This window comes from Caenorhabditis remanei, chromosome IV (genome assembly GCF_010183535.1).
Source record: "Caenorhabditis remanei strain PX506 chromosome IV, whole genome shotgun sequence".
Classification (NCBI taxonomy): domain Eukaryota; kingdom Metazoa; phylum Nematoda; class Chromadorea; order Rhabditida; family Rhabditidae; genus Caenorhabditis; species Caenorhabditis remanei.
Window position 1 is genome coordinate 10,447,398 of NC_071331.1, and position 24,327 is coordinate 10,471,724.

Genomic DNA, 24,327 nt, shown 5'->3' on the forward strand with positions numbered 1-24,327 from the left:
AAGACTTTTTGAATCAAAACGAATCTCATTATTTTATTTGAATTTTATCTGAAAACTGCACTTGAATAAAAAATTGAACAAAATTTTTCCCGTTTTTGACTGTTTTCATATGTATTTCAAAAAGTTGAAGTTTGTGATTGTGACTAGTAGTGGTAAAATTTCCCAAATTGTCTGAGAATGAAGTCATCCTTCAACCGTTGTGAATGAAAAGCAAATGAGAGCATAGAAGACAAATTATCGGAAAATTCTAAACGTTTATTGAATAAAACAACCTGAAAGTGTAATTTTTATACATACATGTACAAAAGTGTTTACAGACTTTTACAGTGGCTTCCACCAACAAAAAAGATTTTTCGGTTTTGCCATAATCTTTTGAAACTGTCAGTTTTGAGGCTTGATAGGGAATGAGAGAAGATACCAATGATTAACATAATCTTCGTGTTTCAGTAAACTTATTTTAGAACATCGTGATGATATCAAGACACTTTAAGAATGTGACCGTTCTGTATCAATAAAACAGTCAACTTATTCTACTGTACTCCAAGCGAGCCGAGCTATTTTTGACATATTCCATCTTGGATTATTCTTCAACAGTTTTTAACATTAAGACATTGACGACTGCTTGGTCTACAGAAAAATACTTTCTCTTTGAAACAGTAATGAACAGAAAACAACAAAACTCACAGAAAATATAGAAAAAGTTCTGTTTCAATAACTTTTCTTCTATTCAGACCAGTCGCTTGAGTCGCTCTCACCACGTAGAGATTAAGACGGAACACTGAAGAAAGTATTGGATCAAAATCTTTATATTTCCTTTTCGTGACTAACATGTTTCTCTGAAACTGTTTCAGCTAAACGACGCGTAAAAACAATTCTCTATCTCTATAGAACAATTGGAATCAAGATAGAACGTTTTGAAAGGGTTTAAAGCAGTTTCACCAGTTTATTCAACATAATCTCAAACAGAGAGAATAAAGTCTAGTAGATTTTCTGAGAAATGACAAAAATTTGCTAAAGAGCGGTCATATTCACATTTGAATCTATTCCGATTGTGAGCGATAGAAGTACTGAATATCTTCCGGTTTTTCGTTATTGAACGGTGGGTGAAACGGACAAAACATTTAAAACTGAACGGAGAATCTCTATATTCGGGTTAATTTCAACAATTAGCGATTTGTTTCAACATTCAAAAATGAATGAGAAAAACTGTAAATAGCAGATTTTCTTTTTTACCAAAAGAGAAAACTACTGGCCTTGGGTTTTTTGGAAAAGGCGAAGAAAATGGTGAATACGGTATACCGCCGAATAAGAGAAGTTCCATAGAACTTATATTTGATAGCAATCTGAAACATACTTTGAATCAAAACATAAAACTGCATACGACAACGAAATTCAGAAAATAAACAGCTTCGATCGGGAGCCTTGAATTACTCTAGACGTGTCAGTTGTTTGATCTAATCTAACTACAGTGAAAGCAGAGAAGACGTACAGTACCGTACAAAAAGCTATCAAGTTTTGCCTTTTTCAGTTGAAAATGCTCAACCTTAAGAGTGCGTCATGGTAAAACTTAACTGTCCCACAAAATAACTATTTATGTTATCAAACAGACCAAGAGTAGAGATTCATTTTTGTAGTTGGCAACTTTTTTCCACGGACACTCCCTAGCAAGTTGCATTTCGACAAAGTCATTTCACCCTCATATCGACCCATTTCAGTGCAAAATAGGGCAATTTTTGAGCTGTCTAGTTAAAATGACTATAACTCTCTAGGGACGGCCCGTACAAAAAAGTTGTCAACAATAAAAATGAAGCTCTACTCTTGATCTATATGATACTATAAATAGTTGTTTTGTGGGACAGTTAGGTTTACCATGACGCACTCTTAAGGTTGGGCATTTTCAACTGAACAAGGCAAAACTTGATAGCTTTTTGTCCGGTACTGTACATGTTATGAGTGAAACAGTATGTTAAACCTGAAATTATAAATGAACTGCGGTTTGATTACAGACACACTTTCAAATTTTTTGTCCAAAAACTACAGTTTTCCACAACACTTGAAAACCAAAAATTATCGAGATTCTCAAAACCCGTGTGTTAACTCTGGACGATTCGTGAATATGACTTCATTCTGCTAAACTTGGTCTGTTGAAACCGAAATAATCTAACAAATGACATTTTTTACGGTTTGATAACTTCAAACCACATAGAAGTCAAGATATTGACACATCCCATTATAATTCTATGAACGGTCATGATCAGTTACAGTGATTTTAGTTAACTCATTAATCGCCGAAAAGTTAAGTCAACGCAGTGAAACAGGTTTTTCTTAAAATGTTAAAAAAGGCGTAATGTTTTCTATCTTTTAATAATACACTTTTACCTGGAGAATTTTGATTACGAAAGAATTTGATATCAATCATTTTGTAAAAGGAAACAATCATGTTTTAGTTCTTTCTGAATGAATTCTACTACATAGCTCTGTCTTGAAGATGATTCAAAGTGTGGTGTTGGTACACAGAATCATACTTTCTGTATAGCGAATTTCACTAAATTTTTTTCAATTAAAAAAAAAGGCCTATAGCAGTTTTCCTTTTTCACCAGAAGCGAAAAGTACTGGCATTACGTACTTGGGTTTTTTAAGGGTAAGGAAATGGCCAAAGAAGTCAAATCTAACAATAGTAAAATCAGAGAAGACGTATACGTTATGAGTGAAACAGTGCATTACATATTCGAGTCCGAAAATATAAATGAACTCATTTCAGTCTACAGACACACTGTTAAATTTTTCATTTGACAACTACAGTTTTCCACAATACATGAAAATCAAAAGTCATCGATATTCTCATTCAATTGCCTACTCTATTTTCATTTTCGTTTAGTTTAGTCCTGAAGTAACACAAATTTGAACTCAGCTTATTAGTCTTGTACAGCCAGAAAGGCTTGCCACTCCACCAAGATTTACCACTAACTATATCAATGATTTCCACCTGAACTTTGACAGTTATGGTGAGTATAGCAGAGGTAGCTAGATAAGTGAAAATTAGCTTATTCTGCTAAACAAATAATCAAACAAGAGATGTTTTTAACGGTAGGGTAAACGACGCCAGGATTGATCGTCGAAAAGTTAAATGGTAAAATAAACGCAGTGCAACAGTTTTTCTTGAAATGATAAAAAAGGCGGTACGTCTTCTATTTTTTAATAGTACACTTTTAACTAAAAAAATTTGGTTACGAAAGAATTTTATATCAAGCTTTCTGCAAAAAAAAATACCAATCACATGTTTTAGTTCATTCTGAATGGATTCTACTAGCTCGAATGTTTGGAAGACCATTCCAAGATGTTGTGTTGGTAAACAAAATCATAATCTCTATGAGAGTTTTTGTTGCAGTTTTGAAATTGATAACGATCCAATATTTTGTAGTTTTATTTGAAAACAGCAAACGAGGAATCTCAAAAGTCATAATCACAATAAAATATCATGTGGTAAAGTGATAGAAAAAAGTCCCTATCATGTTGAAGAATAAACAAGCTTTGTAAATTGCCGACTGCTTGGGCTACAGAGAAATACGTTTTCTTTGAAACATTAATCCTCACTACAACAAACCTCACAGAAAATTTCAAAGCAGTTTTGTTTCAATCACTTTTTTTGAGTAGTCACTTGAGACGATAACATACCTATCTTTCAGGGACTTCGATAAGTTCTGTTTCAATAACTTTCTTCCGTTCAGACCAGTCGCTTGAATCGCTCCTACCTCAGGCAGATTAGACTGAACACTGAATAAAATATTGCGATAAGAATCCGAGTCATTCCCACTTCGTTAATGTTTCAAAAGATAAAAGTCAAGAACTGTTTCAAATTCTCTATAAAATAATTAAAATCCTGATGAAACTTTAGATGTCCCTTAAAAAGCTTGATTTCAGGATCATTTTTGCCAGTTGGACGTTATCTTAAACGAAACTGTTTCAATGATTCGTTTTGAAAAGTGTAATCAAAAAACGACACTCGTAAAACGCAAAAGCAGAAATTACAAGTGCCAATAATTTTTTTAGTAGTGGAGAGAAAAACAATTCTGATTCGTGAAGCTTCTGAAACATTTCACAAATATTTTCAGATCGTTCACTCGAAGTTATATTTCCATTTTCTCAGATTTTTGCTAAACATTCATGTTGCAAACACTATACAAGCGTTTCAAACAAATTTTGTTTCAATCACTTTTTTTGTTGAGTATTCACTTGAGAAGATAATAAGTATCTTTCAGGAATTTACAGAAACTGAAGAAAGTATTGCGATCAGAATCCGAATTATTCCCACTTCGCTAAAAACGTTTCAAAAGACAAGAGGAAAGAACTATTTCTAACCTCTATAAAAGAATTAAAACCGTGATGTAACGTTAGAAATCCTTTCGTTTTAGAAAACTTGACCTCAGGTTTCTTTTGGCCGTTCGACGTAATCTCAAACGAAACTGTTCCAATGATTTGTTTCGAAAAGTGTAATCAGAAAACGACACTCGTAAAGCGCTAGAAGCAGAAATTAAAAGTTTCAATTATCTCCAACTTCAAAATTCATGTTTCAAACACACGTTGCCTGTTTCGAAATTGAAATCTTCCATATTTTATATTTTTATTTGATGAGCAGTTATAAACAAAGAAATTCAATAATCAATATAATAAAATCTCATATGTCAAAGTGATATAAAGAATAAAAGAAGCAAAAACAAATCAATGGCGTTTCACATAATTACCAGGGAATATTCCAAAGTCTCCGGTTCGTAGCGATGTACCAATGTACCATCCATCATCACATTTCTCCACTACAAATATTATATCGTTCGTGAATAACTGAAGCTCATCGTCCTTTTGTGGTTGATACGGGTAGATGGCTCGGTACCTGCAAGTGCGCTCTATTGATATTGTGATTCTTACTGTCAATGACATACATTTCGGACCCTTTCGGGATCAAAGAAGCTGCATTCATCAGGATATTCGTATCTTTTTTCGTCGTCGCCGCTACTTTCGGCTCGTCGTTCAGTTTTCTGTACTGATCCGGCTCTTCTTCCACCTTCGACTCTCTTTCGTATTCGATCTTTTTCATTCCGTAACTCGGTTGTTGGTTCTGATTATGAATTGGATGTGGGTTGAGAGATCTGAAATTATATTGAAAAATGTGTTGGATAGAATGCAGGCACTCTTACAATTGCGAGTTGGAATCCGATCCAGACGGTAGATCAAACCTCACTTTATTATTTGGCACTACAGTAGCCACTGGTTGATGGTACTGTTGTTGTTGTGGTTGATCCATCGGCTTACTGTACATTTGATTATACACTTGATCTTCCATTTTTGGAGTTTTCGGTCTATTTGGGAACACTGCTGTAGTAGGTATCACTTCGGGTACTTGAATGGGTTCAAGAGGTTCGACGTAGGAGGATGGGAAGATACCGACGATTCCGATTTGATTAGTTCCTTCTAGCCAGTTGGAGTCGATTTGGCGGCGGCGGGTAACGATTTCTCCCTGGAATTAATAAAAGTAGCGTATTGCCTAAACATATTACTCTAAAAATTGTTCAGAAATTTTAATGGGCTACTGTATCAGTAAAATTCATACTTGCATACCGGGCCGGCCCGTAACTCACTTCAAACGCAATATTATGAGCTATACCAAAAAAAATACCAAAATGTAGATCTCGGCGAGTTCTATGCCTGGGACCTACTACTGGCCGAATAGATATCCGTTAATGTTCCTCGTACAGGGCTAGAATGGCTTTTCGTCCATTTTCGCGTTTTCGGCATTTTTTCCCGGCCCGTGGTACATTAACAAATAGCCAACTGGCGTGTAATAGGTCACAGACATACAGTACCGCTTATATTAAGTTTTGGTTTTTTTCAGTGGAAATTGGTCAACTTTGAGAGTGTGTCATGGTTATACTTATTGTCCCATCAAGTAGATTTTCAATGAATTGTACAGATCAACAGTAGAGCTCCATTTTTGTAGTTGAAAACCTTTTGTACGGACACTTTCTAGAGAGTTATGGTATTTTTTTAGACTACAGCTCAAAAATCGCACTATTTAGCACTGAAATCGGCCGATTTGAGGGGGAAATTATTTTGAAGATATGTAACTTACTAGGGAATGTTTATACAAAAACGTTGCCAACTACAAAAATTAATTTCTACTTTTGATCTGTATAATTCATGAAAGTGCGGTACTGTAGAACTTGCCGAGATATACATTTTTCTGCTCATAAGATAACTTTTTAATTTAGTTACGAGGCGGCCCGTTTCAACACGGTTTGCAAGTATGGAGCATTTTTCAAAATATAGTTTGGTACGATCACCATAAAAATGATTCAAAAAATTTAATGAACTACTGTATCAGTAACAGTATGTAGTTACTTACAATTCAATTTTGACAATATCCAGCCGCCATGTTGATTTCAAAACTATTTCAATGCTTCAATACCAACCTAACAGTATTCGTGAAAAAAGTTATCCGTTAAAACGATAACTCGAACTTACTCACCCTCTTCAAACTGAGCTCAGTGTCACTTCTCGCCGTGAATGGATAAATTGCTCTCATCTTTTGAGTATCTGATTGAATCGTTGAATTAATTTGAACATAAGTGTTCGGGAATATTCCACATCTTCCATTTCTCTCTCCTTCCATCCAATATGCATCCACATCTCGAATGATTCGCACGATGTCTCCACGGTTTAGGGGCAGTTCTCTGAAGGAATTTACTGTTTCCAAACATTGATATTAGTTTGGACATTAGGGTTTTAATCATTATTGTTCACATTTTCGTTCTTTGTAAATCCTAACTCACCTGGAACTTCTGGGTTCAAATTTATAAACAGCAGTTGCTGTAATCACTGCTTGTGGTGCATAATTCTGTTCTGGAGTGTCATTCGAGAAGTCATAAAGAAGACTATTCAAACGATCCATATTGTTTTGAAGGGATGGAGCAGCCGATGGTCTGGAAACATTCAGTTTGGTGAGAATTGGCTGATATTTTAAGTACAAAGGGTATAGAGAAAAAATTGGAATACACGTCTGAAAGATTAAGGATACAAAATTTTTGAAACACTGGAAATTTTTTTTTGACCTGAAGTGGGACTCACCTATTCTGACTTTTAAATTGTTTTTATATGAATCGATTCAGAAAGACAAGAAAAAGAGAAAATTCTCTCGGAAATTCAATCTGAAGCGAGTTATGAGGCCTCAAAGTGCCAAAAATCGCTCCATGTCGTGCACAGTTCAATAGAAATTCTCATCGTCTTTATGTTCATTTTTTGAATGTTTCTTAAACATTTTAAAAATATTCTTTCTCGGCACTTTGAGGACTTATAACTCAGTTCAAATTTTGGGATATTGGTGTCCCCCTTTAAAATCTGATCATTCTGTTTCATGATTTTCTCAAATTTTCGAAAAATCATAGTACATCTAGTTATCTTAATTCCGAATGAAGCTGAAAACTCACACAAAACCGTGTTTCCTCTCCTTTTCTTTTTTCAATTCTTCAGCCAATTTCTCTGCTTTCAACCTCAACAATTCGTCTTCATTCGTTTGTTTCACTCGATCTTGTCCGTAGTTTTGTGGTTCACTTGGTCCTGGAAAAATAGTACTGTTACAAGTACCAGATTTTATAAATTTAAAATTCACTGGTACATTGAAATCCGAACTGGATGATAAACAAAAATATTAGTAATTCACATCAAACCATGCCTTTAGTTAGTCTCATTGTCGGTTGTGACTTGGATCGTTTCCATTTTGCATCGATTTGTTCGAGGAATACACTCAAATTTTTTGTGGTTTCATCCAGGTTATTTGTGATACGGATTAGGTCTGAAAACTTGTTAGGAGAAGTTTGGCAGTAATATTTCAGTTTCAAAAATCTCAGATTCCGTGTTGCTTAAGCTCAAATCATACCCAAACTATTCTGAGATCTCTGTCTCTGATTGCTCTTCATCCTCTTCATATTCTCGTAAATCACATCGACATCCTTGAATTCGACATCTTTCTTCGGTCGATCACACATCATGCACGGCGTTCCATACTTGTTAGTTTTCATGAGACAATTGTTAAATGAGCAACGGATCGGACGAGAGTCTTCGTCTTTGAATCGATATGTTGGAAGGTGGAAATGTGGAGGACGGGGAATGTATCGTTTGGGAATGGTAGTGGTAGCAGTAGAGGAGGATGGGACGCCTAAATCGCTTTTAAAAAGTTAGTGACTAACAACGGTGCATTATCGATAACTTATCTAATGGGAGCTATAAGCCATCAATGAAACTGTACTTAAAAGAAACTCACTAATCCGAAACATTGCTGAACGCAAATCTTCTAAAAGTAGCCAAATTCGAAGAAAGACAGAAATAAGTGAGAAAAAAGGACTGCCCCGCAGTCTTTCCAAAAGAAGAAAGGTCTTCCCCTATGCACATGTGTTTTTTCTTTTTTCGGGTGAGAGATAGAGTATGTGTAAGTCTTGGAAACGCAGAGAGGAGGGTCTCGTTATTCAATTCTCTGCCTTTTTTGTCTTATGAAGCTTTTGAAGAAAAAAGATAAAAAGGGTGTGAGAGAGAAAAGTAACTGAATAATCAAAGAGACTTATGGGTACTCGAAATAGAAAAAAACGGGAGGAGAGATGGGGGAGTAGAATAAAAAAGTAGAATACAAATTTGTAGTGAATATGATATTTGGATTGCGGAGACAAAATAAACCAACATTGAATGCCATATGTAGCTCCTTCTCAAGTTTATCTTGTGAATCGGTGAAGTAGTAAAATACAGAATATAGAAAACGCCGAGTCCTCCCTTAAAGAGAATCTGGAAACGGAGAAAGTTATCTGACCCGTTTTTTGATGAAACTAGGCTATTGCTAGTTTTATGTTTGCGAAACGTTGTAGTTTTGAAATGTCTCAGTTGCGAAATGAACAATATGTAGGTCATTTAAAAATGTGACTGCTACGTTTGCCAAATGAAGTATCGATTACAGAACATTTTTTCTAGCAAACGAGGTTGCTAGATTTTGAAGTTAGTGAAAAACATTAAATCAGGTGGTAACTGCAAGAAATCAAAAGATCCTGAAAATAAGATTACCATGAGGCAGGAACAAAGTTTCAAGCAAGTGCATGTGATAAGATACGACTTGACTGACAAGAACCCATGGAATTGTTTAATCAGGTGCCCAAATACGTATCAGTAGATGTAGCAATAAGTGTTAGAAAAGAGCCTGAATATTACAATTCGGTGGAACAGAAACTTTTGTCATCCAAAGCTATAAATGACGTGTTTTTGGAATTTACGTTCTCAAAACTATTAAGATGCCAGTTTGTTCTCTGGCCGCTTGACTAGCGATTCAAAATGCTATGCTGTATCCAGTAAAATCTACTTTGTAAATGGAATTTCCATTATGATGTGAGATTCTGTGCACTAAATGATGTGAACTTGAAACAGATTATCGATATGAAAACCAGTGGAAAATTGAAAACTTGCTTGGCTCCCCTGTTATCTCATTCAAGAAACTCTTTATTTTTCAAAATTAGGATATGTTCAGTATCAGACTAGACGGTCTTAACAGGAAAGGAAACCTACTTAACTGTGACATTCGGTAACTAAAGAATCTAGAAACTTTCCCATATCAAAATATGTTGCTAGATTTTGGATTCAAAACTCTATTTGACGAAATTAAAACATTCTAAAAATAAGATTACCATGAAGCAGGAACAAAGTGTTAAGAAAGGGTATGCGTTAAGACGACCTGACTGACAAGAACCCATAGAAATGTTTAATCAAGTGCCCAAATATGTAGAAGGCGTAGATGTATCAATACAGTGCGCGTCATAAAGATAGGACACCCCCCTAAAATTTGTTGTTTTGAAAAACCCTGAATAGTTAGCAAAAATCGATGAGTGCAGTTCGATTCAGCGACCCTAAAAACCCTATGAGACAATTGATCGTTTGGATTGAGCAACTTTGAGCAGCTCTGTGCTCAAAAGTCTCTTTTAAGGCCGCGTCATAAAGATAGGACACCCCCAAAAAGTAGTACTTTTCGAGTCTTTTTCCTGGAAAATGTGGAATTTTTAATAGGAAATTGCATAAAATGCTCTAATTAGTCCTATTTTGAATGTTTTCACAAAAATTATTCCTAGAAAACTTGTTAGAAAAAATTCGATTTTCAGACTTTTTAGTGATTTTTCACTTTTTCGAGTTTCATCATTGAATTATATGGAAACACCAATCAACTTCCAATATTTATATATCGGGAATAACAAATCACACCTTGAAAATTAATATTTTCAACTTTGAAATGTCTTCAAAGTGATTGATATCACTTTTCATGATAAAATTCGAAAAAAGTTTAAAATAAATGAAAAATTGGAAAATCGCATTTTTTTGAGTTTTTTCTAACAAGTTTTCTAGGAATAATTTTTGTGAAAACATTCAAAATAGGACTAATTAGAGCATTTTATGCAATTTCCTATTAAAAATTCCACATTTTCCAGGAAAAAGACTCGAAAAGTACTACTTTTTGGGGGTGTCCTATCTTTATGACGCGGCCTTAAAAGAGACTTTTGAGCACAGAGCTGCTCAAAGTTGCTCAATCCAAACGATCAATTGTCTCATAGGGTTTTTAGGGTCGCTGAATCGAACTGCACTCATCGATTTTTGCTAACTATTCAGGGTTTTTCAAAACAACAAATTTTAGGGGGTGTCCTATCTTTATGACGCGCACTGTATAAGGAGTTGATGTATCAATAAGTGTGACCAGATCTTGAATATTACAATATCGCGGAACAGAAACATTTTTTTAAAGTTTTAAGACATTCAAAACTAAATATAGAAATGATGTATTTTTGGAATTCTCGTTTAAATCAAAGTTGTTGAGGCAAACTAGAGATGTATCACCCGTTTCGTAAATTCGAAAACACACTGTGTACATGAAACAGATTATTGGAATTCAAATCAACAGGACCTTTTTTCAAGTCAAAAGATTGACAATGCAACTAGCACGAATTTCGGAATCGTCTGTTATCTTAATCGTGAAACACGTTCTCAAGACTGTTTAGTTGGTAGTTGTTATTGAAAATTTCTGTGAATTTTTGCGATAATTTGAGTCTGGAAGCCCATAACGGGATTGATAGAATTGATGAGTTTAGCTTCTTATGTTAGAAAAGACCCGTGTCGAATAGTATCCATTGAAATAATCAAAATGTTGTGATAAGAAAACGGTATAGGAAAACTTGGAAATTTCAAGAGTGTAAACCCACAATGATGCTAAAGGAATATTTTTTTGATCGATTTGACATTTAGCAATCAAACAAAATGATGTGCAATCTTACAGAACTACAACACATCCATAAAAGAATATCATGAACCAGAAATAACTTCAAGGAAAAATATTTTTATTATTACTTTACCTTCAAAACGTGCAATAAGATCAGATTCCACTCACTCAAAAAATCAAAATGGATTTTCGATTAATCAACGAAATAACTGCGAAACCCCGAGCTTTCTGATGATAACTTAGTCATGAAACATATTTTTCAATTAGGCGGGTAAATAAACTCAATCAACTCTGTACTATTAAATTCAAAAAGTATTGTGAGCTAAATCTCATTGTTGAAACGGAGTCCGTATAGTGGATAGATACTTATTCCATGAAAACATTTATATTTTGTCTGAATGATTTGGATAAATGGAGATAACACTCTTTTTAACGAACCAGAAAGACATATCGGTACACGGTAAAGTTACCATTGATTTTTCAGAAACGCTAAACATGCACAGATTCAAGAAATTTCCGGTATTTTAGCATGAAGCGAATCACACGATATAGAGTGCCGTTTTAATAAGGTAAGTTGGGAAGATCAGTTCCTTTTCCTCTCAACTACATTCTAGACTATTTAGACTCTTAGATTCATGATTCAATCAATTTGGATACCTGCCAGAAGTTCAACTCCAATTATAGGGATGATGGACAGTACCACTTAAAACTATATTACGTTTCGGTTTTTCCGTTCAAAATTATAGAGCCTATGACCATTTTGAAATAGAGTGCTTGAAGTGCTTTATAGGATCCACAATGGAATAACAGGAGTTTTTTGAACCGACTATATTTGAAACGATTGAAACATTACATTTTTTGAAAAGTTTCTACTTGAAAATTTTATCAGTTTTGTTTATATTATTAGTACAACTCACTGCAAGTCAAAGCCAATAACCGAAATAGTGTTCCAATTTCTCGAAAAACGACTCACCATGCTCAAAATGCTCAAAAAACTGTGTATCCTTTGGTTTCGGTGACGAATGTAAGTTCTCCTGACTTCTTCCCAAATTTGTATCGATTGTCCGATTGTTGTTATCTGCAATATAGAAAGAAAGTTAAAATAGTTTAGAAAATAAAAAAGTTTTAAAAAGATTGGTTGTTTACTCTACAGGAGTGTGCTTTTGGATAAGGAAAAAAAAAAGAAAATGAGGGGGAAAAGTGAGAGAAACAAAGAGAAAAGTGATGGAGTGAAGAGGAGGGAGAAGATGAGTGCAACAGTTTATAAGTCGGTGGTTAGTGCAAAAAATGATAGTGCTCAGGAGAAAATCTTATTGTTCTGGTGGATACCGTACTTTCCAAAATGACAGATTCGAGATTCCGATGGTTTCCGAGTTGCACTGTTTCAAAAAACTAGTAAAGATTTCAACCGATATTGGATGACGATTTTTCCAAATGCAAAATTGCATATCTTTGAGAACATCGCTTAAGAGGCGTTGTCTGTAAGATGAGGATTCCTCTTGGCACAGTTGCAAAAAGTTGTTTCAATTCAAACTCTTTTCACAGCATATGTACCCCTATGGTAGCAATTTACAAAAAATATGTCACCAGTCCCCTATGACGTCATCGTAGGAAAGTATGCCCAATAATCGACTTTTCACCCAAAAATTCATAAAAATTTCAATTTTTTAGATAACATCGGGAAACTTTTGCAACATGTTAGGAATGTTTTTGACTACCCCTACACAAATTTCCAGCTCCACAGACACCCCAGAAACTGTTCAATTAAATTTCATTTTCATGTTTTTTCAACTTTTCTCGAAAATTCCCTCTAGAAATCCTCAAAGTTCAAATCGTATTTGTATTCCCCGCTAAAAGTTCTATTAGGACCAATTAAAAACATCAAAAAGTAGGGGGACCATTTTGAGATATTTCGATTTTTTCAAAAATCACATAAGGGTACCCCCTTATGAAAATTTCATTTTTGAAAAAAATTTCAAAAAAAAATTTACTCCGAAAATAATTGGAATGTTGATAAAACCCTTGAAATAAGTCACTCACAAAATATAAGATCTCAGAAATGTGTTTGAACGGATTGCGTTTTTTTTGTTCATCCAATTTTTTCAAGTTTTTTCCCGTTTTTAACAATAATTTGTCCAGAAGTCCTCAAATTTTATAAGATATTCTAATTTCTTGCAAAATTTAACATATATTTCAATTGACATCATTAAAAAACAGGTGGACCATTTTGAGATTTTTCCATTTATTTCGAAATTCAGATAAGGGTCCCCCCTTATGAAAGAAAATTTTTATCAAAAAAATAATTCAACTTTTTTTGATGCAAAAACGTTGAGAACATCGATAAAATATCGAAAACATTTTTTTATAGTTTGAACGTTTTTTGCATCAAAAAAAAGTTGAATTATTTTTTTGATAAAAATTTTCTATCATAAGGGGGGACCCTTATCTGAATTTCGAAATAAATGGAAAAATCTCAAAATGGTCCCCCTGTTTTTCAATGATGTTAATTGAAATATATGTTAAATTTTGCAAGGAATTAGAATATCTTATAAAATTTGAGGACTTCTGTACAAATTATTGTTAAAAACGGGAAAAAACTTGAAAAAATTGGATGAACAAAAAAAACGCAATCCGTTCAAACACATTTCTGAGATCTTATATTTTGTGAGTGACTTATTTCAAGGGTTTTATCAACATTCCAATTATTTTCGGAGTAAATTTTTTTTTGAAATTTTTTTCAAAAATGAAATTTTCATAAGGGGGTACCCTTATGTGATTTTTGAAAAAATCGAAATATCTCAAAATGGTCCCCCTACTTTTTGATGTTTTTAATTGGTCCTAATAGAACTTTTAGCGGGGAATACAAATACGATTTGAACTTTGAGGATTTCTAGAGGGAATTTTCGAGAAAAGTTGAAAAAACATGAAAATGAAATTTAATTGAACGGTTTCTGGGGTGTCTGTGGAGCTGGAAATTTGTGTAGGGGTAGTCAAAAACACTCCTAACATGTTGCGAAAGTTTCCTGATGTTATCTGGAAGATTGGAATTTTTATGAATTTTTGGGTGAAAAGTCGATTATTGGGCATATTTTCCTAGGATGACGTCATAGGGGACTGGTGACATATTTTTTGTAAATCACTACCATAGGGGTACATATGCTGTAAAAAGAGTTCGGATTGAAACAACTTTTTGCAACTGTGCCAAGGCCCAACACAAACATTCTCACTCTTACAGATAATGCCTCTTAACTGGTGTGAATCATAGTTGTACGGAATGACATTTTTCAAATTTCCGGAATCCGGAATCCGGAACCGGAATGATTAAAAAAACCGGAATTCCTGAATTCGGAATGATTCGATAAATTTGCAAGGCCAAGTCATTTTGCGAGTGTTTCTAATGATAAATACAACTTAAAACTACTTTTAAGTATCAAAACTGAAAAAGAAAAACTGTAGTCGTTTTTTAAACTCAAAAATTTAAAAGTTTCAACTACCGGATTCCGGAAATAGGCAACTCAAAAAACCGGAACCGGAATGACAAAAAAAAACCAGGAATTCCGGAATTTCGGAATCCGGCATCCGGATTCAGAACAACTATGGTGTGAATGTGTTCCTACGCTTATCCACAAGATTCTGTTTCAAAATGGACATAAACTAGTTTAAACTAGAGCCGAAACACTAACAATTTTTCAATAGGTAACAATATTTCAATAGTAGAAGAAAAACACAATGTGTTATCAAATAGTACAACAGTTAACAACAAGGAAAATACTGGGAAACTGATTTTCAGATTATTTAGGTAGGCTGTAGGAACAAACCTGTTGTGGTCCAGATAGCCCTAAATAGCCTAGCGTAAAAATACATCAACCAAAATCTTGTTACCGTTTCAGTTCCTGCTGAAATTCATGTGTTCGAAAAATAAATGTCATTGTCGAAGAAATCGAATAGTGAGACGGGTACGTATTTCGTTATGAAAGAAATCGTTTTCTTCAAACTATTATAGATTCATTTATGTATATCGGTAATGGTTCAGAGCAATCCAACAGTCGTTAGGAAAGCACAGAGAGACAGAAATATTCAACAACAAAAAAGTGAAACTATTTTCTATTTCAGAAAGTGCACAAGTTCTTAGGAAAAACAGTTGTAACTCCGTGAGAATTTGTAAAAAATTTCCCAGTAGGCATAAAGAATTAGTTGATTTATTTTGTAAGTACTACAAACAAAAAGGATTGTGTCTACAATACCGTAAAAACTGTAATATAGGCGCATGCGCCTCTATTTTTCAACCTACCTTCCGAAAGTGCGCCTCTATTACAGGGGCGCCTCTAATAGAGGGTGCGCCTCTATTTTTCAACCTGGCTATTTATTTTTCAATTTGGCTATTTTTCGAGCTCTCCATCATCAATTTTCAACCAAACCAAGATTTTCACTGACAAAATTATACGAAAACCCCGTAATTTGCAGTATTTTGAACGAAAAACTTGGGTTTTCTTTGTTTTTTTGACAAACGTTGAAAACTAATGATTGAAAACCATAAAAAATGTTTCAAACATATTGAGGGGGCGCCTCTATTAGAGGGTGCGCCACTATTATTCAAAGCGCCTTTCAGGGTGCGCTTCTATTAGAGGGGCGCCTCTAATAAAGGGGCGCTTCTATTACAGTTTTTACGGTAAATTAGGTTGAGTGGTTTTTGAGGTGTCTAAATTTCGAAACTGGGATTACCGTACTAATATAGGACATAGCAATGTAAGTTTAGAGAAACACGATAGTTTTTAAGATGGTCGAAAATCTGAAGTGAACGTGACATTATCATAATACCGTAAAAACTGTAATAGAAGCGCCCCTTTATTAGAGGCGCCCCTCTAATAGAAGCGCACCCTGAAAGGCGCTTTGAATAATAGTGGCGCACCCTCTAATAGAGGCGCCCCCTCAATATGTTTGAAACATTTTTTCTGGTTTTCAATCATTAGTTTTCAACGTTTGTCAAAAAAACAAAGAAAACCCAAGTTTTTCGTTCAAAATACTGCAAATTACGGGGTTTTCGTATAATTTTGTCAGTGAAAATCTTGGTTTGGTTGAAAATTGATGATGGAGAGCTCGAAAAATAGCCAAATTGAAAAATAAATAGCCAGGTTGAAAAATAGAGGCGCACCCTCTATTAGAGGCGCCCCTGTAATAGAGGCGCACTTTCGGAAGGTAGGTTGAAAAATAGAGGCGCATGCGCCTATATTACAGTTTTTACGGTAAATAAGCAATTCTTCAGAGAACAGTCATGAATCGAATTTCAGGTGTTTATAGAAGCGAAATAACATTTAAGAACTGCATATTTATATGATCCATGTAAGACGAAACAGAAAATATATTTCAGTTTAAAAAAGTCATCTTTTTGTGTAAGTCAATTCAAAACTCAATGGCTTTACCTCAATCCGACGTGATATAAATGTTCTTAAAACGTCATATTAAAATTCGTGAAATTATTCACATTGGAAATCAAGAGGAAAGAGATTTTTGAAACATGAAGAAACTCAGGTGGAAAGAATAAGAAGAAGAAGAAGCACATTGTCTATTTGTCTGAGAAAAGAAAATAAGAAAAATGTTGCTAGATACCGCCCGTATTGTTTGTTTACTCAGATCGCCGCGCACACGCGTTGTTAAAACATTCTCTTGATCACCACATTCTGTGATTTTGCATGATTTCGAGAGGGGGCGGACAGTAGTCGGGTCGGTGATGGGGTTATTTGGTGAGGTTGAAGTCAAAATGGCCCATTGAGTCACTTATAAAAATCTATTTAAAAAGAAACTATCTGAAACCGGGAAAATAGAGTTTTCGAAAAATTCAAAATTATTCATATTTAAACTGATGAAAGGGTCTGGAACCAATCAAATGATTATTATAAAATAATTTTTCACAATTTCAGATCTTTCTTAGATCTCTCTGAAACTGTAACGGTTAAAACTCCGTTCACTGATATTTGAAAGAAATCTAGTTATATTCAATCTGGAAAAGTTGGTAGTTGACAGTAACTAGGCATGTATTATAAGCATGTATTATTAGTGAGCCACTGGTTTTTTGAACTAGCAGTCAGGTATATAGGTATGGTACTACTCAATTAGTTTGAAGTAGAAAAGGGGAAAATTAGGATACTGTCGAATCGTAAAACATCTTTTGGCCAATTTTAATACTGTGTCGAAGCTAACTTGAAACAGAAACAACTGAACATTTTATGGTAGATTTTGTATGGAGTCCGTTCGGAGTTATGGGACGTGACCTACATATGATTCCTAGTATATATTCAGTTTTTGCGCTCGAGGCATGGTGTTCATGAAAAACAAGGACAAAGTTTGAGAAATAGAGAATTCTTACACGCGAAAATTGCAACAAAAAAAAGTAATAATTCTATATTTTTCCAAGCTTTGTCTTTGTCTTTCTCGAATAAAAGGCCTCGATGGAAAAAAAACTGAATACATATTTGGAATCAGCGTTTTCTCAGCTTTCCAATGATATACGTCACGCTCCATAACTCCGAACTGACTCCATGACCTTCCCTAGTAAGATTCAAACAAGGGATCTTTGAGAAACGGCAGTGATGAATAGCGTTAATTGTAAGATGAACATTTTCAAATCGACCCGACCACGGTTCTTAAAAACTTGATTCTGAAAAACTGTGGAGAGTTACAAAAGATTGCCGATACTGAAAATATCTGAATATCTTACGTTAAGCAAGAAATAATTAACTTCAGCAAAAATTTGAACTGTTACAATGAATATTTGAAACATAATTATCTGAAGATTTGATAGTACAAGTCGAATTCGAATAATTTTAATTTTGACATGAGAGTTTTCTCATACACCAAGAGAAGTTTTCAAATTTGATACTATCAAATTCTGTGAAATAAATCACAAGACAAGTTTTTTTTTGGCTTTGATTGGTGGAATATCAAATGAAAAATTATCAGCGTATTATAGTATAACTGACTATGTGAAAATGTTGAAACCGAGAACCTTCGCACCTTGAAAACCCTAGACTGCCAACTATTAAAACTGCAACGAAAACTTTAAGCATGTATGGGAAATAAGAAAATGTGCAGAGGCCAGTGTGATTCTCAAAATATCTCGCAGATACTAATGGAATTATTTTTGATGTAGAAATTGGCTTTGATCTAACGAAGAGATTATAACTAAAGAGTTTCAACAAGGTTGTGAAGCGGAAAAAGAAGCGGATTGACTGACTTAAGAAAATGTTGAGCATTATTTATATGATGGAACAGATAATTTTCCGGAATCACCGAAAAACTAATTAGCTGTAGAAGCTGGAGGTGTAAAATTAGCCATGTTCTCTTATGGTATTGGATCTCATTCACTAAAAGACAAATGATCGTTTTTTAATTTATGAACCGTTTCATTAGGGAGGTTTTTCTGTACTGGACATAAAGAATGCGATACGTAGTTGAAATTTGAGATGAAAATGGACAACTTTGTGAGTGTGACACGGCCTCACTTATTTTCTCCCGGTATTTATTGTTTATGGAGTGCATAGATCACAAGTAGAGCTTCATTTTTGTAGTTGACAACTTTTTTGTACCAGTACAAACTAGTGAGTTATCACGCCCGCAATTGTTGCTCTTTTCCAAAGGAGAGCTGTTTGCATAGACTGCCTGTAACTTTTCAGTATGTGCTGTAACAAAAAGTTGTCAATTACAAAAATGATGCTCTAGTTTTGGTCTGTGCAATCCATAAGCAGTCAATACCGTGAGACAATCAGGAAGGCCATGTCACAACCACAAAGTTGACCGGTTTCAATTGAAAATAAAAAGTGCTCACTATCAGAGAAATTGGGCTTTCAAGAAATTTTGATAGTTTTAAGTTAATAAGTATTTTGCTATGCTCATCGTTTCTACTTTAATGGAAAAAGTACCCACCAAATCTCTCGTGCTCGTCTCCCTTCTTATGCATTTGTTTGAACATTTTGCGATACCATTGTGACATGTCTTCATTTCTTTCCGGTGAAGAATCGGGGCTGCTTTGTTTCTGCGAATAAACAATAGACTCATCCATATTAGGCACCGAAGTGCTCATTATCGAGCTCATCGAGGTGCTCATCGGCTCCTGCTCCTTTTGGTTAGTAGTAGTTGGTGGGGACTCGATAGGTAGTTGGGGGTTAGCAGGAGACGGGCGGTGGTGTTGTTGAGAAGACACTGGATATGTGTCCGAAATCGAGCGGTCTGCAAATGCCAACTTCCGCTCAGTAGGTTTTCATGTTTGCATAAAACAACGAGGAGGAAGAAGGCTTCTATTGTTTTTCGAATGTACATTTATTTTAGTGATGGAGACTCCATTGGAGTGGGAAAGGGAGAAAGTATTATTTCACGGGGTAATGTGAAGGTGCACTAGTGAAAAATTGAGAAAAAGTATTTCAGAAATTTTTGAAACGGCTACTATAGTCTTCCGGTTTCAACACAATGATAATTCTAGGTATGAAAATTTTCAGGACTACTCGCATACGTTAATCCTCAAATTTGAAAAACTTACCATTGGAAATACTCTTTGGTGTGGGCGGAGCTTCATAGTTATTCTTGGTTGACTCGATGGATGAGGCGATCTCGAAGGCTTGGTTCAGTGACTCGTTTAGACTGAAAAGTAGTATAGTTGAAGGAAGGAATGACGGTAAATACAGTCGACGTTTTTTCTGGATTTTTCGAAACAGGGATTATTTTGAAAAAAAATTATTCGGTTTCGTGGATTTGTTAACTGGAAGTTCGCAATCTCGGTTCGGTTCGGGATTTTGGGCATTGTTGGGGGCGGGGCTTGACAAAATTTTCACTCCCCGACTGGCTTTAAAACAGGAAACTATTTTTTGACATTTTTTTTGACCTTTTTTCATTTCTTATCAAAAATATGAATATTCTTGATGATTTTTCAGAATTTCTTCTAACACAGTCGAATCATAGTCGAAATTTTGATTATTTTGTAAAAAAAATTCAAAAAAACTCCCGCTACTGTATTACCAGAAATTACTTTCGAGACTTCATAAATCTGATCGGTTAATGAGATGAACCGGCTGAGAAGCTTATCCGAAAAAGTTTAGAGCAGACGAGCTTAGGAATTACTGTGGGAGGGTTCTCAAGAATTCAGATATTTAAAAACCCAATAAGCTTTACTAACAAGTTTCTAAATTTGCTGTTCCAGATCCAAAGTTTGAAGGAACACAGCTTAAATGAACACTGTTTTCATGAATAAGGTTGATATATTTTTGTTGAAATGCTTATAGCCTATAAAAAGCAGCTGGAGCTCTATTTCAGGTTTGGCGAAGCTATTTCAGTTTCTTGAAACCGAAAATGTTTCCAATTTTTAAAAACTCTCAGTTTCAACAAGAAATTTTCAGTCTCCAGATCATATCCAAATGTTAATACTGATTAGAAAACTCCAGACCAACCTCTCATTCTTTCCACTCAAATCCTTATACGACGGTGTCCTTGGTGATCTGTTATTCGATTTCTCCTCAAAATTATTCCCAAAGAAATGTGGTGATTTATCTTTCGGAGATGACTTCGGAATCTCCGATAAATCAATAGCCACCGGTTTGTGTTTCCTTCGAATTGTTCCAAAGTGATCACTTGAAGACGTTGAGTAAGGTGCGGGTGATTTCGGTTTGACAAGGAGTTGAGAGCTTTCCAAGTCGACTGATCGTTTGAGTTCTCGTTCGGAGGGAGAGTAGTTGAATGGGTTCGGGGAGGGAGTGGCGAATGGGTTGTTAGTTGACTGATTGATGGGAACACTTGTCTTGGGCAAGTCTTCGGGTCTATGTGCTGGTTTAGCTACATGTCCAAATGGTGTCAACTCCGTATCAAACAGAGAACGAGAAACTGGAATTTCAGGATTCCCTGTGTTTTCTGGAATCTTCTCTGACAACGAAACACACGGTGTCTCACTTCCCTCCTTCAACTCATTCTTCTCCTCCATCAACTTCTTTCTATATTGCTCATAAAGGTGTCTTTGCTCGGCTGCTGCAGAGAACGCAGCGATTTCAGAAGACTCTCCAAAAGTGCACGACGAGGAGATGATTGATGCAGAATCATCAATATCGAACTCTCCGGTATGGTGACGGGGATCCATTGCAAGATCATACGGTATTCTGTAGGATGTCTTCTGGGAGGGAGGACGATATGGGTCGGATGGTGGTTTTGATGAGGAGTAGTTGGGGTTCTCATTTTGGAGAACTTGAGCTTGTAGAGCCTGTGCTGGAGTTTGTTGGATCGGTTTTGATGGTGGTGCAGGTGGTTTCGAGTCGGGTCCCGACTTGACTAAACTGTAGCTGGGAGGTGGCACCTGGAATGATAAGAAAACATGTCTTTAGCCGAATTAGTCACTTGGTATCAAGGTATGAAAAGATCTACCCTCATGAAACGAAAAATTTGAGAAATTAGCAGGTCTACAAATTTATTTATTTGATTTTTAGCTAAAAGCTCTATGTCAGGAATGAGAAATATTCAGTTTTAGAATTATTCTGAGAGCATTATCCACCCATTCAATCCAAAAAATCCTGGTTTTATATATTATTTCAGGTCGAAAAGGCAATTTTTCATTTTGATTTCGTAAAAATCTACGGGAATTGTTCATTTCTCAACATTATCCAACGAATGATAGCTCAAAACGTGCTCCGGAGATTTTTAAACATTTCTGTAGGACGGTTTTTTAATTTGTTCATTAGTTTTCGAGAAAATAACAAAAAATTGAAAAAAATTCGGAATTTGATCGATTTCTCAAGAACTAATGAGCAAATTGAAAAACTGTCCTATAGAAATGTGTAAAAATCTCCGGAGCACGTTTTGAGCTATCATTCGTTGGATAATATTGAGAAATGAACAAATCCCGTAGATTTTTCCGAAATCAAAATGAAAAATTGCCTTTTCGACCTGAAATAATATATAAAACCAGGATTTTTTGGATTGAATGGGTGGATAATGCTCTCAGAATAATTCTAAAACTGAATATTTCTCATTCCTGACATAGAGCTTTTAGCTAAAAATCAAATAAATAAATTTGTAGACCTGCTAATTTCTCAAATTTTTCGTTTCATGAGGGTAGATCAAAAATTTCCTTGCAGTTCTTACTCGGAGTCTGGGAGACTGTGGACCATGAAACGGAAAAATTAAGCATAGACGCTAAGATTCTAGGCAAGATTTCAAAATGTTCGTTACTTTCTCATAAAGAGGATTTTTGCTGGATTTGGTTATGTTCCAGGTTGTCTGATTGCGGAAAAATGAACATTTTATGCCACCGATGTACTAGATGATCATCAGCACAAACAAAATCTTTTATCACGAGAAAATTGTTGCTGGAAAATGTAACAATCCTGGCTGGCTTACATTTTCACAAGCATGGGAGAACTACCAAAATGTATTTTTCAGATATTTCAAAAAAAAAAATCGGTTCCTGCCAGTCGATATAGTTTTTGCCGGTTAGGAGGGGAACATTTATATTTATCCAGCGAACGAACTGCTCCCAAATCGAATAGAATTTCAAGCTATTCATGCGTAAAACAGGAAAAATCCATTCTTGTCAAGGCTCGGGAAGGCCCGAAATCACGGCTTCAAAAATTGAATCTTTTTTAAACATTTTTTGACATTTTTTCAAATTTTCATCGAAAATGTGACTGTTTTGGATGATTTTTCAGAATCTCTTCTAATTCTCAATGATAGGCAAAAATTTGACTCAAAAAATTTGATAAAATTGAATTTTGGCGCCAATTTCCCGTGCCTTGACAAGTATGGAAATATCTATAGGTAACCATTTCTCAATTTCTGGTCAGTTTCATGTTATTTTAATCACAAAATGGCAGTTTTGTAGCTTTACGTCTTTCCGTGAAAGTCATTGCATTGTTGACCGTAACGTAACTTGCTAACCCACTAATACTATCAGTAAACATTGTTTCCTCTACTCACCTAAAAAATTTTCTGTTTCATAGAAATATGATAAGTTTTCTCCGGATTACTGGAAATTAGTCATCCCATAATTTAATCTGGAAAGGAAAAAAGAAGACTCACCCCTTGAAAAAACTTGCTCGGATTGACTGGTCCATCCAATACTCTTCCCATATTATGTTTATTCTGATGCGGGTCCACATACCCATTCGGTTCGTACACTTTCACATTTTTCGCCCAGGATGGTGTGGGGTCTGAATTTCGAAAATAGCTGTTTCATAAGTTTCCTAAATTTAGGAAAAAATTGAAATAGTAATGTATTCTCTTTGGTGGTCCAAACTTTGAAACAGTAAATGTCCAAAATAAGATTTCAAAAAGAAAAAAGTGCTAACCAACTGGCGGCGGTGCAGGTTTCTGATACCGTGAGCTGTTCCCCGTTGGCGTCTTCATATCCAACTGTCCATGTATCACATTTCTCAGCGCCGCCACATTTCCTTTTGATGAAAATGTGTTGGGCTCCTCGTAACTGTCGTATGAATCCGGGTGATTTTGAATTTGGTTCTGATGTTGAGGTGGATAGTGAGAGGGGTCTGGTTCAGCGGTGTTCTGAAATAGTTGATGTGAAATAGAGGAGCGACGAGGGGGTGGGGAGGAAATACCTTTGACCCGAATTGAGAGGGAGGGTGATGCATCATCTCTGAAATAAAAATTGTTTAAGTACAGCTAAGTCAAATGAAACGCATAATATGAGATAAAGAGATAATCGATGAGGTTTTGAAACAGAAGAATAAATTAAAATCGCAGTAGTTCTGGAAGATTAATGATAGCTTGTCGATATACAGTTTTTGGCAAATTGGCATATACCTAATCTTGATAATTTTAATTTTCCACACATGAGCAGAACCAAGCTTCTTAATAAAATTACATACTCTTGACAATGAATTGAAACAGTAGTTTTTCTTCAACGGACCACTGAATAACTGATAAAATTACCACAAAAAGTTAACAAGATATCATCATAGATATCCCTTGTTTTAAAAATATGAAATAGGATAAATTTCTTTGACTTCCTCAAAAAACTAGAGATCTTTCAAGACATCACTAATTAGACACTGCTTCGA

General features: G+C 35.1%; 1 protein-coding gene across 1 annotated transcript; it reads right to left on the minus strand.

Annotated features, from left to right (window-relative positions):
• Nucleotides 1-4,719: 4,719 nt before the first annotated feature.
• Nucleotides 4,720-23,901, minus strand: GCK72_013155 (uncharacterized protein; the record flags this gene model as incomplete). Its single annotated transcript, XM_053729685.1, has 14 exons — nt 4,720-4,888; nt 4,938-5,144; nt 5,193-5,512; nt 6,521-6,725; nt 6,825-6,974; nt 7,479-7,608; nt 7,928-8,206; nt 12,258-12,362; nt 19,205-19,507; nt 19,815-19,915; nt 20,719-21,611; nt 23,330-23,460; nt 23,599-23,812; nt 23,866-23,901. The coding sequence occupies 14 exons, from the start codon at nt 23,899-23,901 to the stop codon at nt 4,720-4,722; spliced, it is 3,243 nt and encodes a 1,080-aa protein (XP_053584457.1).
• Between the last annotated feature and the right edge of the window lie 426 nt (nt 23,902-24,327).